The sequence below is a fragment of the Theropithecus gelada genome, chromosome 2 (assembly GCF_003255815.1).
Source record: "Theropithecus gelada isolate Dixy chromosome 2, Tgel_1.0, whole genome shotgun sequence".
Lineage (NCBI taxonomy): Eukaryota > Metazoa > Chordata > Mammalia > Primates > Cercopithecidae > Theropithecus > Theropithecus gelada.
Window position 1 is genome coordinate 148,611,006 of NC_037669.1, and position 15,934 is coordinate 148,626,939.

Below are 15,934 nucleotides of genomic sequence, written 5' to 3' on the forward strand. Positions count from 1 at the left end.
GGTGATACCCCACCCTGCTTCAGCTCACACTCTGTGGGCTGCATCCACTGTCCAGCAAGTCCCAGTAAGATGAACTCGGTACTTTAGCTGGAAATGCAGAAATCACCCGTCTTCTGCGTTGCTCATGCTGGGAGCCATAGACTGGAGCTGTTCCTATTTGGCCATGTTGGAACGATCTCAAAATGCTACTTTCATGTAAGTATTTTATCTACAACTGAACTTCTTCATTCTTATATTATTTTTCAGTCCAGAAAGGATTATTATAAGGCTAAAATTCCAGAAATGACAGAGCTAGTTTATGCTGCAGTATTTAGTACAATAGAACATTTCTGAAACTGGTTTCTTTTTCTCTCCTTGCCTGACCTTGTAAAACACTGAACTACAAAATGTGGCTTGCCTCTTAATATTATATTCTCTAAAGTTGTAGATTTTTCTATTGTAAATAAGATAAATCACACCACTAAAAAATACAAACATAAAGTTTGTGGATCAGTGATGGTTCCACTCCTTGAGATGGTAATTCAAGTACAAGAGCAGCAGAGTTGCTGAGGCTAGTTAGCGGGTAGGGAATCTGTAAGACATCTATGCCCAGTGCCAGGCACACAACAGGTGCTTGATAAGTAGTTGTTCAGGTAGAACAACTCCCACTGGAGTTGTCTTGGCAATGGTTGGATATGGGAGTCTATAGCTGAGGAAGAGGAGGCCAGGCACAGTGACTCACACCTGTAATCCCAACTGTAATTTGGGAGGCCGAGATGGGTGGATCATTCAAGGTCAGGAGTTCAAGACCAGCCTGGCCAACATAAGGAAACCCTGTCTCTACTAAAAATAGAGGAAGGGATGGACTAGAGATTGACATCACCAGATGTTGATGAAATTACTCAAGTTAAGTTTACAAAGTTAGAAGGGGATTGGAGATTTTTTCCTGGACAATGCCTATATTAAAGGGATGGGTTTACAAAGGAGACTGAAGAAAACCTGGAGGGGTTAAAGGAAAATCACAAGGGGCTAGTCTCCTCAAAACAAAGGAGGAGAGCACTTAGAGAGACAGGAAGAGTTCACAGTGCCGGGTCCCACAGTGGGGTCAAGTAGTGTGGAAGCCCAGGGAGAAATCCTGAGGAAGGCCAGGTCCTCACAGATAGCATGTGGGGCCTTGGGGAAGAGACTCTGAGTTCCAGGCTTTATGTTCTTGTTAAGTTTTACCAGTTTCATAAGTAGGTTGCTGTCTTTTCTAATTCTAAAAATAGTGCACATTTATTGTAGAAATTTTAGAAAATACAAAAAAGCTCAAAAAGAAAATTAAAATGGCCATTGTTTGCTTCTATGTTGAGAGCTGCTTTATGACTTTTGGCTTGCTCCCCTCAGACTTGGCTTGCCCGGTTTGTTAACCTTCCATCCTAGTTTGGACTTTACCATTCCCATCTCATCACCAATTCTTCATAGTGATTGAACTCAACAGTGTAGCCCAGATAGGGTAAAAACTGGCAAATAAAGTGATTTGATGAGCTATAAAATGGTGCATTCCGAGTAAATGAGTGATCTATAGCCTGTGATGATGGCACCAAGAGGGATACACATAGATAATTACATCAGCAACAGAGGACCTCAAAGGCACACATATTTGAAAATCTATAGCCTTGTTATTGGTCCAGGTTTTTCCTTGCTAAGCATAACCTAAAACATGAATTTGTTTAAGTGACTTACTTCTTTCCTGCTAGTGGTGGGGTAAGGGGAGTGGAGGCTGTGCTATAGCTAAGAGAACACTCTAGCCACATCTCACTCATTAACTCATTGAAAAGTCAAATGTCTGGGAGCTTGGCCTCCCCACCATTTTGTCATTCTTACTGTAAGAGAGGAACAGAGTATATTTGTTTGATAGAACTGCTATGAGAATTACTACAAACTTAGTGGCTTAAGACAGCACAGATATATTACCTCACAGTTCCATAGGTCAGAAGTCCAGGTTGGCTCTATTGGGTTCTTGGATCAGAGTCTCACAAGGCAAAAATCAACCTACTGACTGGTAGGACTCTCATCAGGAAGCTCTAGGTTTAGGTTGTTGACAGAATGCAGTTTCTTCCCATCAGAAGACCAAGGTCTCTATTTCCTTGGGGCTGAAAGTTGTGGTCACGCTTGGCTCCAAGAGGTTTCTCTCTCTCTGGCCCTTGCAAGTGATCCTCTACATCTCAGAGCCAGGAACAGTGTGTTGGATCCTTCTCACACTTGGGATCTTCCCAACTTTCCCTTTCTTTCACGTTTCTTCAGTTACATCTCTCTGACTATAGCCTAAAAAATTTTTCTGCTCTTAAGAGCTCAGGTGATTAGGTTGGACCTGCCCAGGTAATCTAACATGATCTGCCTATTTTAAGGTCCATAACTGTATTAGTCTGTTCTCACACTGCTGATAAAGACATACCCAAGACCAGCTAATTTATAAAGGAAAGAGGTTTAATTGACTCACAGCTCCACATGGCTGGGGAGCCCTCACAATCATGGTGGAAGGCAAATGAGGAGGAAAGTTACGTCTTGGCAGGCAAGAGAGAGCTTGTGTACCAGAAATTCCCTTTATGAATCCCTCAGAGCTTGTGAGACTCATTCACTATCACAAGAACAGCACAGGAAAGACCTGCTCCTCATGATTCAATTATCTCCCACGAGGTCCCTCCTATGACATGTGGGAATTATGGGAGCTACAATTCAAGATGAGATTTGGGTGGGGATACAGCCAAATCATATCAATAACTTTAAGTACACCTTCAAAGCTCCTTTTGGCATGCAAGGCAACATATTCATATGCTCTCAGGATGAGTGCATTCTTCAGCTTACCACATAGGGTGATGACAGGGATAGATTTATGATATAACCAATCTCTTTCTGTCTTTTTTCTTCCCTGTATCTCACCCAGGCCCAATGTTGACTCTTTTCAATATTACTCTTGTTTACCCTTGGCAACTTTCTAATCTATTTAGGGAACCGGCATGGTCATCTTCCACTTTGAAACAGTTCTGTAATGTCCCTCCGGGTCCTGATCCACTGGTTGGGAAGTGATGGTACAAGAAATCTGCTTCTTTCATATCTTTTTGTAGCAAGAGAAAAAACTTGTTTGGGAAGCCCTCTTATTTTGTGTGTACCATGATCATGACTAACACAGTTGTCTTTTGAACATGTCTCTTTCCTCACAGTTCTTACATGTCATGGCTCACAGTGATATTTTTACCTCCAAGTGTTGATTTTTTTTTTTTTTTGGTGACCCATCCTAACTATGGCTGCTGCTTTTTTATTCCATAGAGCTTTATTTAATGTTTTTTCATGATTTGTAGATAAACCCTTGCCCACCATTTTCATTTTTAGAAAGGAAAAATGCTGAAGTGATAATCCTAGTTGGAAAATGCTTGTATGAAGGGATGAGTCATCATCACTCAGATACTGGGCATGTTGCACAGATTCCCTGTTAAACTTCACCATGGCTCATTAAACCTCATTGGTGAGAAAATTGAATCTTTGTTAAATGTTTATGTTCTTTGCTAATGTTAAATTTAGAATATCTCTGATGTAGGTACCCTTGGGGAAGATTTTAAAACACTAGGTAAAGTGCCCACAGATTTCAGTCCATAAGTTCCCAGATATAAGACCTGGAAAACATTCCCCACCTGGATTGATCTTCCAGTTTCTCCCTTTCCAGTCTTAATATATCCTACTTTTCTTAATGCCAAACCACATGACCTTCTGGTTACCTTTTTCTACTCTCAGTGACTGCTAGGGATTATATTTCTGGTTTTTCATCAATAAAAGGAAATTGGTTATTCTCAAACACCACTCAGCCATGTTTGAAGTCAAGGGATAGAGGTGGGATTGTCAATATTTTTATTACGCACCCATAATAAATCTCTGCCCACAAAGCATTTACATTTCAAAAAAAAAAGGCTTAAACAAATATAAATATCAGCAACAGAAATATGATTCTAGAAATGTGATAGTGGAGTTAATGTAAAAAGAATAATTTTCCTCATTTAAAAGTTATTAGAAATCTCCTACATGTATACCAAAAGAATCAGCTGGTTATTGCATGGCAAAAGATACTAAGATCTCAGGAGCCCTTCTCAACAAGGGAATTAAACTCTACCGAAGATGATTTGAGGGAATATTTTCTCGTTTCTCTCAAGGATGTGCTTAGCTAGTATCATTCTCAACAGAGAGGAAACAAGTTAATTCATTACATATCACAAATGGCTTAGAGCAGTGGTTCTCAAGATTTTGGGTATCAAAACCTTTTGCAATTAGGAAAGACCCCCAGTAGTTTTTGCTTATGTGAGATGTATCTATCAATATTTACCATACTAGAGACCAAGCGCAGTGGCTCATGCTGTAATCCCAGCACTTTGTGAGGCCAAGGTGGGCAGATCCCTTGAAGTCAAGAGTTCAAGACCAGTCTGGCCAAGATGGTGAAACTCCGTCTCTACTAAAAATTCAAAAATTATCTAGGCGTGGTGGCAGGCACCTGTAGTTCCAGCTACTCAAGAGGCTGAGGCAGGAGAATCACTTGAACCCGGGAGGCAGAGGTTGCAGTGAGTTGAGATTGCGCCACTACACTGCAGCCTGGGCAACTGAGCGAGACTCAGTCTCAAAAAATAAAATGAATAAATAAAAAATATTTACCATATTAGAAATTAAAACAAATTCTAAAACATGTTTTTATTAATGTATTTAAAATAACAATCGTAAAACATTTGCATGTTAATATAAATAACATATTTTCACCAAAAGTTTATTTTCCAAAACAAAAAAATTAGAAGAGTGGCATTGTTTCACATTTCTACAAAGCTCTTTAATATATAGTGCAATGGAAGACAGCTGGATTCTCATATCTTGCTTCTGCATTGAATCTGTTGCATCATGTAGCCTCCGGAAAATTAAAAAATGCAAGTAACGTATTCATGTTATTATGAAAATAGTTTTGACCTTGAGGATCTTCCTAGATAGGTCTCAGGAACCTCCAGGGGTCCCTGGGCCACACTTTGAAGCCATTGCTCTTGGGCGTAAGAGCTTGTTTTCCCCAAGGAACCCTGTTTGAGGAAGGCTACAAATGTGTGCGTGCATATCATATATTCTCCATTATTACCTCAGTACCAAAATGATATAGCATATTGATGTTTAAAATCAAATTGCAAAGTTTTAGGGCTAAATTCTTCATGAAGTTTTGTGTAACTTAAAATTTAGAATGACCTCAATAAATTGAACGACTAGTCATTAGCTTTGTAATCTGGTATTGTTTCTCCGACTCAGAAGGGTTAGTCTTTTCACTTGTATTCTAGGATTACGATTGGCAAAACTTGACTGGCAAAATCAATCCAGGCATCAATTTTGCTGCTGAATCTTTGCTGAGAATTTAATAGTTCTCAAAATAATTCCCATATTTCAGCCTGCACCCAGATACCACAACTTTTTTGAAAGCCTCTCCTTCAGATTTCACTGTATACAATATTTCGGGAAAGTAGGAAAAGTTACAGGAGAATTTCCTCCTCCATGCTCCTTCTTAGAAAAAGAAAATACATTTTCACAATAATCATTTTTTGGAAATGGAAAAATGCTACCTCGTTTTTGAGAATACCAAGGTTCTACACCTGTCAGGCCTGACACCGATTCAGCTGCAAAAGCTTCAGATGTTTTTGATTCTCTATGTGTCATGGACAAGTGTCATACATACTGATTTGCACAGAAAACCATAGAGAGCAATCTCCAAGGGAGAGCCAGCATTCTGACAAGGCTGAATGACAACTTAGGAGGACAGGGGTAGGAACTATTCCATGTTATTGTTCTTCGACCCAGGCAGATCTTGTGCTAGGTTGCTGAGAGCTGCCACATTAAAATATCATTTGAAATTTAAATTCCTTATAAAACACTTAGAAAATAGGGGTCACAGAGCTGCTAATGGAGATTCTAGGGAAGGGTCTGTCACTAAATCACCCTAAAGACTTGGAAGTTCTGAAAGGGCATCAAGAAAGTGGTCAGTTGAAAAGACGGCAGTTTAAAAAAATTGTAAAACATCTTAGAGTAAATACATTGAGATACTTATGGAGTCATGTAGTCACTCTCTGTATTTTTATCACTAGGTGGTGTGGTTATCATCTTTGAGATGAAAAAGGATGAGTTTTGATGCTATAATAGAGTTGTAGTAGGGGAAAAGACCCTTGGTATGATGAAGAAATCAAAATATTGCATCATTTTAGTGCTACAGTTTTCTCTTATAGATTGAAGATTATCCTGTGTTTGACCCTAACAGTGTTTCATGAAACTTGCATTATCTGCCTCCAAGATATTCTGCACATTTTCAACCCTCGTTTAGCCTCTAACTCATGTGTTTCTCTCCTGACTCTCAGCAGATGATCTTACTTTCCTGAAAAGATGCATTCCCCATCTGCCTTTCAGTTTTCTTCTGCCTTCTCCAGACCTTGCTCCAGCAGTTTTCTCATCCTTTTTCTCTGTCTTCAACCTCTCTTTCCTCTGGCTTATTCTTGTAAACCTATAAATTAGATGTCTAAGAGAAAGCCTCACTTAGACCTCATAGGTTATGGATTTTTCTCTCTTCATCCTTTATCAAAAGCTTCTCAGAGTGCAGTCCACACCACTGGATCCTCACTCGTTCCCCTCAAAGACCTTTACCATTTGATAACTGAAATTATTTTCTCAGCAATCTCCAGGGATTCAGTAGTATTTCTCAGTTATCACATTCCTCTACTATGCTTACCTAGAGGTAGGGGTGTGTGTGTGTGTGTGCGCGCGCGCACGTGTGTGTGCATGCATGTTCATCTACTTGAGCATAAGATCATATGTGCTTGTATCTTTTATTATCAATTTGAAAGACAAAGTGAATTTTTCTCTCGCTACAACATCAGGTAGGAAGAGGGTATGTAGAGGAGAAGGAACTCCAAGCCACAAGTGAAGCATGAGAATCTGCCACTAAAAGATGAGTGGAAATAAAGTAAGATAAAGATAGAAATGACCAAATTGTCTGATAAAATCAAAAGTTTAAGAAATCGGATTGCATCTTTTCCCCTTCCTATCCACATGATGTCCAGAGTGTTTTCCTCTTGTGGTCCCAAGAACTCTCACTTACATGGGCGTTGACTTTTAGTCCTGCCTTGGACCTAGGTTATCCTTACCAACCTAGCAAGGTGTGGGCAGAGCTGCTATGTGCATGTCCACGGCTGTCCCAAAGATTCTCTCCTGGGGAGGTGCTGCAGAGAGTCTTGGATATTGCATGTAAGACTGAGCCCTGCCAGGGAGCTAATTATATGAGTTTTTTTTAAAGCTCCAAGCTCAGCAGCAGAGTGGGTGACTAATTTCCTGACTCACCTATTCGACTCTTTGTGTTCCCAGCCAAATACTCCCTCTTGTAGGACACACTGCCTAGCTTTATTTCAAAACTATTCCATTTCTTCACAGGGTAGACAAGAATGTGCAAAGTAACAGTTTTCTCTTGTGTGTGGGACATCGTTTATGAAATGGAGTTCAGTTCTTTGTTCCAAAGGAATTGTGGGAATGTCAGAGCAGTGGTGAACAAAACTGGATATTCAATTAAAAGCCTTTCCTCTTCAAAGCTCAAAGCTTTCGTTAGACAGATGTAGAGCCTTCCCCATAGGGCAGAGGGGCTCCGTAAGTGGGGAGGTGGGGTAAGGGCCTTACCTTCCTTTTCGTGGGCCTAGGAAACCTCCATGGAAGTGGAGATGGGCTGCAAGTCCTTTTCAGAGCTTGATGATACAAATGAACAGCTACAGAGACTAAAGTTAACAATAGAGAGGCCACGATAGAATGTTCTAGTTTTAAAAAGTTACTTTTATTCCACAAAATCCTAGCAAAAGGAAAATGTTGCTAACCAAATCCCACTGTAACCTTTTTGTTTTGGGTAGATGCAGTGTCTTACCTCTATCCAAAAAGGAGAAAGAGATTACTTAGCAGAAGTGTTTGCTTCCTCCCTCCCACCACCTGCAACATCTAAAGGTTGTGGCAAATGTTAACAGCTTCATGCTAGTAGAAAGCTAGTAAAATCTCTGCCATTTTACCTATCATGATTAATAGGACCTATTCAACTAGAATAATAAAATTGATTCTATGCCTGATAAAATCGGATCTGGCCAATTGTCATGACAATTCATGGCATTTTCTTTCTTTTTTTTGGATTTTGCAGTAGCTTCTTTAAAAAAACTTTTTAATTGACAAAAATTGTATATATTATGGTATACAGCAGAATTTTTTGGAATATGCATATCTTGCAGAATAGCTAAATCAGGCTGATTAACGCATGTATTAGCTTACATGCTTTTGTCATTGTACTGAGAACACTTAAAATCTGCTCTCTTAGCAATTTTCAAGTGTACAATACATTGCTATTAAATATAGTCACATGTTGTATGATAGATCAAAATCCAGAGTCATTCCTTGCTGCCTCTCAAGCACCAACACCCACCAATTTTCCATCTCAAATATCTCTGGGGGTGCTGTCACCTCTGCTGTATCTTCCTTGATGGTATCTCTTATTCATTCACTCATTAAAGGCTTACTATGTTGCATCACTGTGCTAAGGGCTTGTGGCACACAGAGAAGATGAAAACCAGTGAGGTACCTTTGTGAAGTACAAAGCACAGTGGTCATTGGTCTATTAGAACCCAAGACAATGAAGATGTAAGAGTTTGGGAGCATGGATCCGGGCCTCTTCCTGTCCTGGTGCAACTCATCTCTTACCGGAATTACTGGGAAAGCCTCCAGCCATGTGTCCATTCTGCCCTCTGCCCTTCTGCCTGAGCTTTATTTCCAAAGTTCAGATTGTGTCATTTCTCTTATTAAAACTCTTAATCACTCTCTGTTATGAAAGAACAAGTTCCAAACTTCTTAATCCTACCTATAAAACCTTCAAAGTCAACTTGACTTTCTTGCTTTTATTCCCTCGTAGCACTATTTTGTACAACACAGTTACTAACCTCACCATCCATGAAATAGGAAAAAACAGAATTAAAAATACCCACTCTGCCTTAAACATTTGCCATCAGTATCATTTTCAACCTATCTCTTTCCCCCTTGGCAATTAATTCAATGGATCATTTTCCTAATGATTGCTGTTCACACTCTGCTTAACTGTTTTAAATATCAAGAATAGTTTTGATGAACACAGATAATCAGCATGTGATTATTGACTGTCCTAATGTACTCACAGAGGCTCAATACAAGAACATGGCATATAGTAGCAGGCCATGCAGCAGGCAACCAGAAACAAATCCTCATGTCCTGTTCTTAAGAACACTGAGTCCGTCTTTATAGGTGAGCGTGATCTCCGGACAGAATGAGACCCAGGTGGAACCATGCCTCCCTTCACAGTAGTAGGCCATTGCAACAACTTCATTTATTCATTCACTCATTCATTTAGTCATTCATGCATCAAGCAGTTACTGAGTATGGCCTAATACCATGTGTCCAAAGATGAACCCCATTTCCAGGGAGCTCCCAGTCCTTTCTGTGGTAAGTTCAGTGATTTGATCCAAATGCTGGGATCCATTAAGGAGTGAGTCAGGTCTCTGATGAGGCAGTTGAAGGGTTGGGAGGGGACACTTGAAAGGTTCTTAAAGAATGGAAAAAAAAAATGAGTCTTCGGTAGCAAGAAGTGTGTGTGTGTGTGTGTTTAAGGAATAGGAGGATGGTAGCAAGTGGACGAGAAGGGAATTGCTGCCATAGTAGAAGGAATCAAAATGCAAAGGTAGTTAAGAAATTACACAGTGTGTTTGGGAAATTATGGCAATTTCAGTGTGACTTGAGAAAGGCAGCAAAGGGTGGGCAAAGGGGGCAGAGGGAGATGAGGCTAGAGGGTAAGCAAGATGCAGATTATAGGAGACTTGTACTTGGGAGCTCAAATTTTGTCTTTAAGCAGTGGGGAGCCAAGACAAGCCTCTAAGCATCAGATATTTTTTTTGAATAAAGGTCTGGTGTTAGTAAAGTCATTGGGTTTGAGAAGGTAAGCATTTAATTAATGTTTTTGAGCAGCGACCATAGCCAAGGAAAACTCCATGCCTGCATCTCAGCTAACCTGCATGTTTGTGTGTGTCTTCCTAGTGACAGTGCTGGCCATTTTCCATGAACTGCATGTCGACCTTGACCTGTACACACTCTTGTTTGGAGAGAGTGTGTTGAATGACGCAGTGGCCATAGTCCTTACATAGTAAGTACCAGAACTTGGCCTATGTTTCTTTAACCATGTGAAATGTACTTTCACTTGTATCTTTTCTCTTATGTCATAGAGTTACAGGCAGTCTCTGGCTTTTTTCAAGGAATTGTTATCACAGAAAATCTCCATAATGGGCACAATTCATTAGGCATCTAATTTCTAATACTATTAATGGGTTTTATGTTTCCAGCTTATTACAAGATACTACCTAGAGGGTAACTTATTTTACTCAATGCATATATTTAGCTGATTCACTTAAGGTTCCTAAAATGCACATAAATGAGCTTTTTTCATTTCAAATCAATATCATTTAATTTTTTGCCTTATATAAGTCACTTTCCAGATAATAGACTAATAGAAACCCTTGTATTGATGGGCAGATTGACAGATTGGAGCCAGAACGTAAGGGTCAGAGTACTCTTTATTTCTCAATGCAAAGGTAATGCTGTATAGGAATGCATACATCTTTAAAAAATCACATGATGGATGAAACTGATGGAGCTTCGGCTCAGCACCAGTGCAATTTCCCTTTGTGCTGGAAGGATTTTAGGGTGGGGGGATGAGAGCCAGTGCTCTTTCCTTACCTCCTCTTTAGACACTTACCATTTATCTTTAATAAATGCCACTTCAGTGGCTTTCACTATGCCAGAGGTCTCTTCCTGGTTTTAGATTAAGACCAACATTTTGGGCAACTGTCAGATATCCCAAAAGAAAGTCGATATCTGATAATTAAATGTGACAAAAAGATTCTATTCTGGGTGTTAATTACTTCGAATGTAGTTGAAAATGTATTGTGAAGTAACAAAAGATTGTTAAAAGTCAGATCTCACAGAGGGGAGTAGGAAATGACAGAGCAGCACTACTCTTTTTTTTTTTTCTTTCTTTTTGCCAGTTGACATTTCTTAAGGCTGCTGCCCCAAAGTTGTCAGTGAATTCAACAACTTTCAAGTGTGTCTCCAAATATACTTACATTTCACCTGGCCACGGAGAAGTGTCTTTCCTGCTTTAAACGAAAATATCAGCGAGTGCAAATTAAGAGCAAAAGCCATGGGCAGATTCACAAATGCTAAAGGGTGCTTTTAAAGAAACACCAAGAACAATTAATTAGGACATCAGAAATCCCTGTCCAAGAAATACTAGCATTAAAAGAACATTTGGAGTAAAACTCTTTAAAAATCTGCTGAGTTTCTCATTTTTACTTCCTGAGCTGCCAAGTCGGAAAAGGCCAAGCAAAGCAAAACCACTAAAGTGCAAATGAGCTTGGGAAAGAATCATGCCGACACAACCAGGGAAGGTTTGGCCTTTCTTGTTTCAGGACTACCATTCACAGTAGTTTTCCATTAAAAATGCAGATGCTAAGGATAAATGTTGATGGTGTTGAGCACCAACCTGGGAGCATTTGAAATAGTCCATGTAGTATCTCCTCAGGTCAATACATGGTTGGTATTGCAGGTGCCTCTCCTACCTCTCTACCCATGTCTTCATAATGTTTAATTAAAGAAGATGTGTTTCACACCGTGGCAAGAGCTCTTCCTTTCTAGGAATGAGACGTTGCCATTCTAGCTGAAATCTTGTACTCCTCAGCTTCGGCAATTCTGGTATCGTACAGTGATCCCAGTGAGCTCCAATGTAAAATAAAGGGTAATCCTAAGTAAAATCATTTCACTTCCAAAGCTTACATATTCGAATACCAGCTCTTTCTTTCCATGAGCTCTACTGAGTGGCCTATAGCGCTGCCATATCCTGGCCCAGGCTGTCTACCAGTGCTGTCTGCTGCTCACCATGTCCTCCTTTTTGCACATTTCCATGTGCCATTCTCTTCACTTATTCTCACTTGCTCATTTGCTTCTTAAACTTAATTTATAGCACACATACTATTCTCTTTGTACATCTATTTACACAGATATTTCCTCTCCTTGCAATGCCTTATCTCCACACACTCTCTGCCAACCATTTTCTGGTTCCCTTAGGAAAGCCATATTTACATATCATTTAAAGGTCTTCTATGACTTTCAGTCTAAAAGTTGAAACATTGTCTCTCCATTTTTCTTTCTCTTCACACTAGACCCTGTATAGCACCCTGACACAACTCTCTGGGTGGTATCTCGCTGCCTTTGGACAAAGCTCACTCCTCTTGGGTTCACCAATTCAGCTTCTGGTTTTGCCTAATCAAGTCTTTCAACTGTTCCCTCAGTCTCCTTCTTTGGGAACCTCCAGCCCACAGGCTGAGCTTCTGCTTCACCCCTGCACAGCATTGGATTTACATATGTATTTGCTTTTCTAGATAGTAACTTTTTGAAAGCAGACTCTATGTACTTGAAGTGCATCTTAGAAGAACAAATGGAAACCTCTTTTGTGTTTTCCCTTTCTTCTTCCATCTTTGTGTGGTTTTGAAGTTTAAGAACAGTGATAGAGTTATTCTTGTGTCATGGGAAAAAAAGTTTTTCATTTTGATGTGAAACCCAATTATTGATGACTATAACCCTTGACCAAGCCCCCAGAGCCCCTCTGAAATAGCCATATACTTTTATTTACCTTCTCATCTGCCAGCAAACCTCCTTGCTTAAGAACCATCTTTTTTAGTTTTAGTATTTTTACACTTTTAATAGTATTGTGGCAATACTGTGCTCTAGTATTTAGCCACATTTTAGATTAAAGCAGCTTTTCTTTGCTAATCTAAGAAGCATATGATTAATTATAATACTGTTTCTTGGGTTAACTGTGCTCTGAATTTCAGATACCTAACATAATTAAATTTGATGGCCACAACTCTTGTACGTAGCAGCAGCTGGTGGGTGCTATATCATGCTCCTGTGATTTAAAATGATCCAGAATTGTTTGTGCTAAAATGCAAATAACTTTATTTAACATAAAAGTTTTGAAATTAGCTTGTCCCTAACTCATACTATTATTTCAAACATAAAGGGAATGTCATGCTCAAACATGTATGCATACTGCCTCACAAATGAATTCCACATGATACATTTGCATTTCTAAATGTTATTTAATAGGCTATGAAGGAAGGCAAAAGATATATGGAAGAGATCTCAAGGGGTGTGTGTTTTTGAATCCTGAACAAAAACCTTAATTTCAGAGGCAGCATGATAGAGTAGAAAGAAGCCTAGGTTAAAAGTCAGAAGATTTGGTGTCAAAATTGCCACTAATTAACTGTGCAATTACTACAGTTGACAGGAAACCAACCCAAACGGAGGTAAACAAAAAAGGAATCTGTATTAGCTGATGTGACTGAACACCAGTAATAGAAATGGCTCAGTCAAGGATCCAATGAAATGAACAGGAATCTTTGCTCAACTTCATGGTTAGCGCCCTCTTCTGGTTACAAGATGGCTGCCAGCATTTCCCAGGGCTGTCTCTTCAGGAGATTTGACCAAGAATTTTTGTTCCACCATTCCCAGACTAAATTTTAGTACCTTTCATAGATTCTGATGCAGTTTATCTTGGAATAATCACTATGGCCAGTAAAGGTACAGCATTTATTGGCTTGGGTCTAAGTCACCTGCTCCATGAGTTCAAGGGTATATAATCAGCTTCGTTGGAAGCACATGAGCTGAGACTGGAGAAAGGTGGAATTATTGCTCAGGTAATACTGTCATGATAAAGGAAAAGTGGATGCTGGATAGTAACACAACAAAACAAAACCTAGATCGGGGTCCTCAACCCCCAGGCTGTGGACCAGCACTGGTCTGTGGCCTATTAGGAACTGGGCCACACAGCGGGAGGTGAGCAGTGCGCCAGTGAGCAGTACTGCCTGAGCTCCGCCTCTGTCAGATCAAGGGCGGCATTAGATTCTCCTAGGAGCGCAAACCCTATTGTGAACTGCGCATGTGAGGGATCTAGGTTGCACACTCCTTATGAGCATCTAATGCCTGAGAATGCCTTTCATCCTGAAGCCATCCCCTCCCCCAATCCATGGAAAAATTGTCTTCCACGAAACAGTTCCCTGGTGCCGAAAAGTCTGGGGACTGCTGACCTAGATGACCACTACCGTGATTTTGTATGGCCATAAACTCCCTATGCTAATTTATTGATCTAGAAAATGCGAGAATAGTTGTTCCATATACATTACGGAATTATTCTGAATAATAAAGTAATTACGGTTGTAAAGGCCCTGTAATCTACATAGCCTATGCTATATAAATATAAATATAATTCCTACCCTTATTTGTATCAATATCTTTCATTCTACTTACAGAGATCTCTCTGGTTTTATTAAAATGACTAAAGATAAATCTGCTTCTAGTGAAGCATTTCTTCATAAATACGGCATTTTATGATCCAGGAAACTTAGAGAATAACCATTTTTACATGTGATTTCCTCTATTAGGAATGAATCACTTAGTTAAGACATACTGTCTAAAGTTGATAAATCAAGAAATAGAGGTTGAAGTATTAATATGTTACTTAAGGTTATAAAGGTGCTCATAACCAAAACTGATATTTCTTGTGGAAGTTAAGCAGAAAAAAAGGAGAAAGAAAGGAAGGGAGAAGCTAACTAAAACTCTGCATCTGGCATACTAGGAAATGAACAGATGCTATGTGGAGTTGCTAAGTCAAGAAATGAAAATGTATGCATATTGTTAAGAGTCATAGAATAACAATCAGAAAAAATAAACCCACAAATGGTTAAAATCAGATACCTTTGCTGTTTAGGATCACGATATAGGCAAAGGATGAAAAATAAGTTAACTCTTTATTTTATACTCTTCTATGCTGTCTGAATGTTTTTAATGTGTTTGCATTATATTTACTTATATATTCTTCCGGTGATCAAGCTATCAAACGCAGAAACTATAAAATAAAAGCCCATTTGTTTGATGGCAATAGAGTCAAGCAATCCTAGCAGGCAAAAACCACTACAAAAAAATTAAATGACGAATAATAAACCAAGGGAAGCATTTTCAACACATGTTGATCAGTTAATAGTCTTTGTAATATACATGATGAATTGTTAATCTCATCACTATACCTAATTCATTATTTACGTTACCTTGGGCAAGTTACTCAATCCCCCTGTGCCTTGGCAGCCTCATTTGTAAAATAAAGACAGTAATAGCATTTACCTCACAGGATGGGATTAAACATAAAACACCTAAATCAGGGCCTAGTGCGTCATGCTCAATACACATTAAATGTTAGCTGTTGCTGTTACTCCTATCATCAAAGACCAATAATAAAAGGTAAGCATAATAGAAAAATGGACAAATGATATAAATAGTGAATAAACAAAAGAAGAAAGATAAATGGGCAATAGCTGTACTAAATAAGATCAGCTTCACTAATAATGAAATAAAACAAATTAAACCAACAATGGAGTACTATTTTTACCTGGCAAATATTTGAATCTTCAGGACTCAAAAAAGAATAATCATACTTGGAGTAAGTCAGAGTTTGGGAATTGAGAACCCTCCTATATGACTGGTGAAAAAGGAAAGTGATAAAACTTTTACAAAGGCAATATTGACTGAGTCATTAGAATTTGTGAATCATTTGATCCAGCAATTTTGTTTCTAGATATTTGTTCTAAGAAGTAATTACGGGCATGTGCAACAGTCTCTCCATGGAGATGAGTTGAGCAATGAGTCTCCATTGATTTGAGCAAGAAGTTGTGCACAGTGGCTACTAGTTGGTTGAGTGAATTATAATATATTAATATCATGGAACCCTATGAAGTCATTTAAAAAATGATAAAGAAAAAATATGTTT

General features: G+C 39.1%; 1 protein-coding gene across 2 annotated transcripts in view; it reads left to right on the forward strand.

Annotated features, from left to right (window-relative positions):
* Window positions 1-15,934, forward strand: part of SLC9A9 (solute carrier family 9 member A9) — a 591,811-nt gene that overhangs the window by 192,109 nt on the left and 383,768 nt on the right. For both annotated transcript variants that reach the window (XM_025377024.1, XM_025377025.1), the window contains exon 6: window positions 10,099-10,204. In XM_025377024.1, the coding sequence (XP_025232809.1) occupies window positions 10,099-10,204 (106 nt within the window). The remainder of the gene's footprint in view (window positions 1-10,098; window positions 10,205-15,934) is intronic.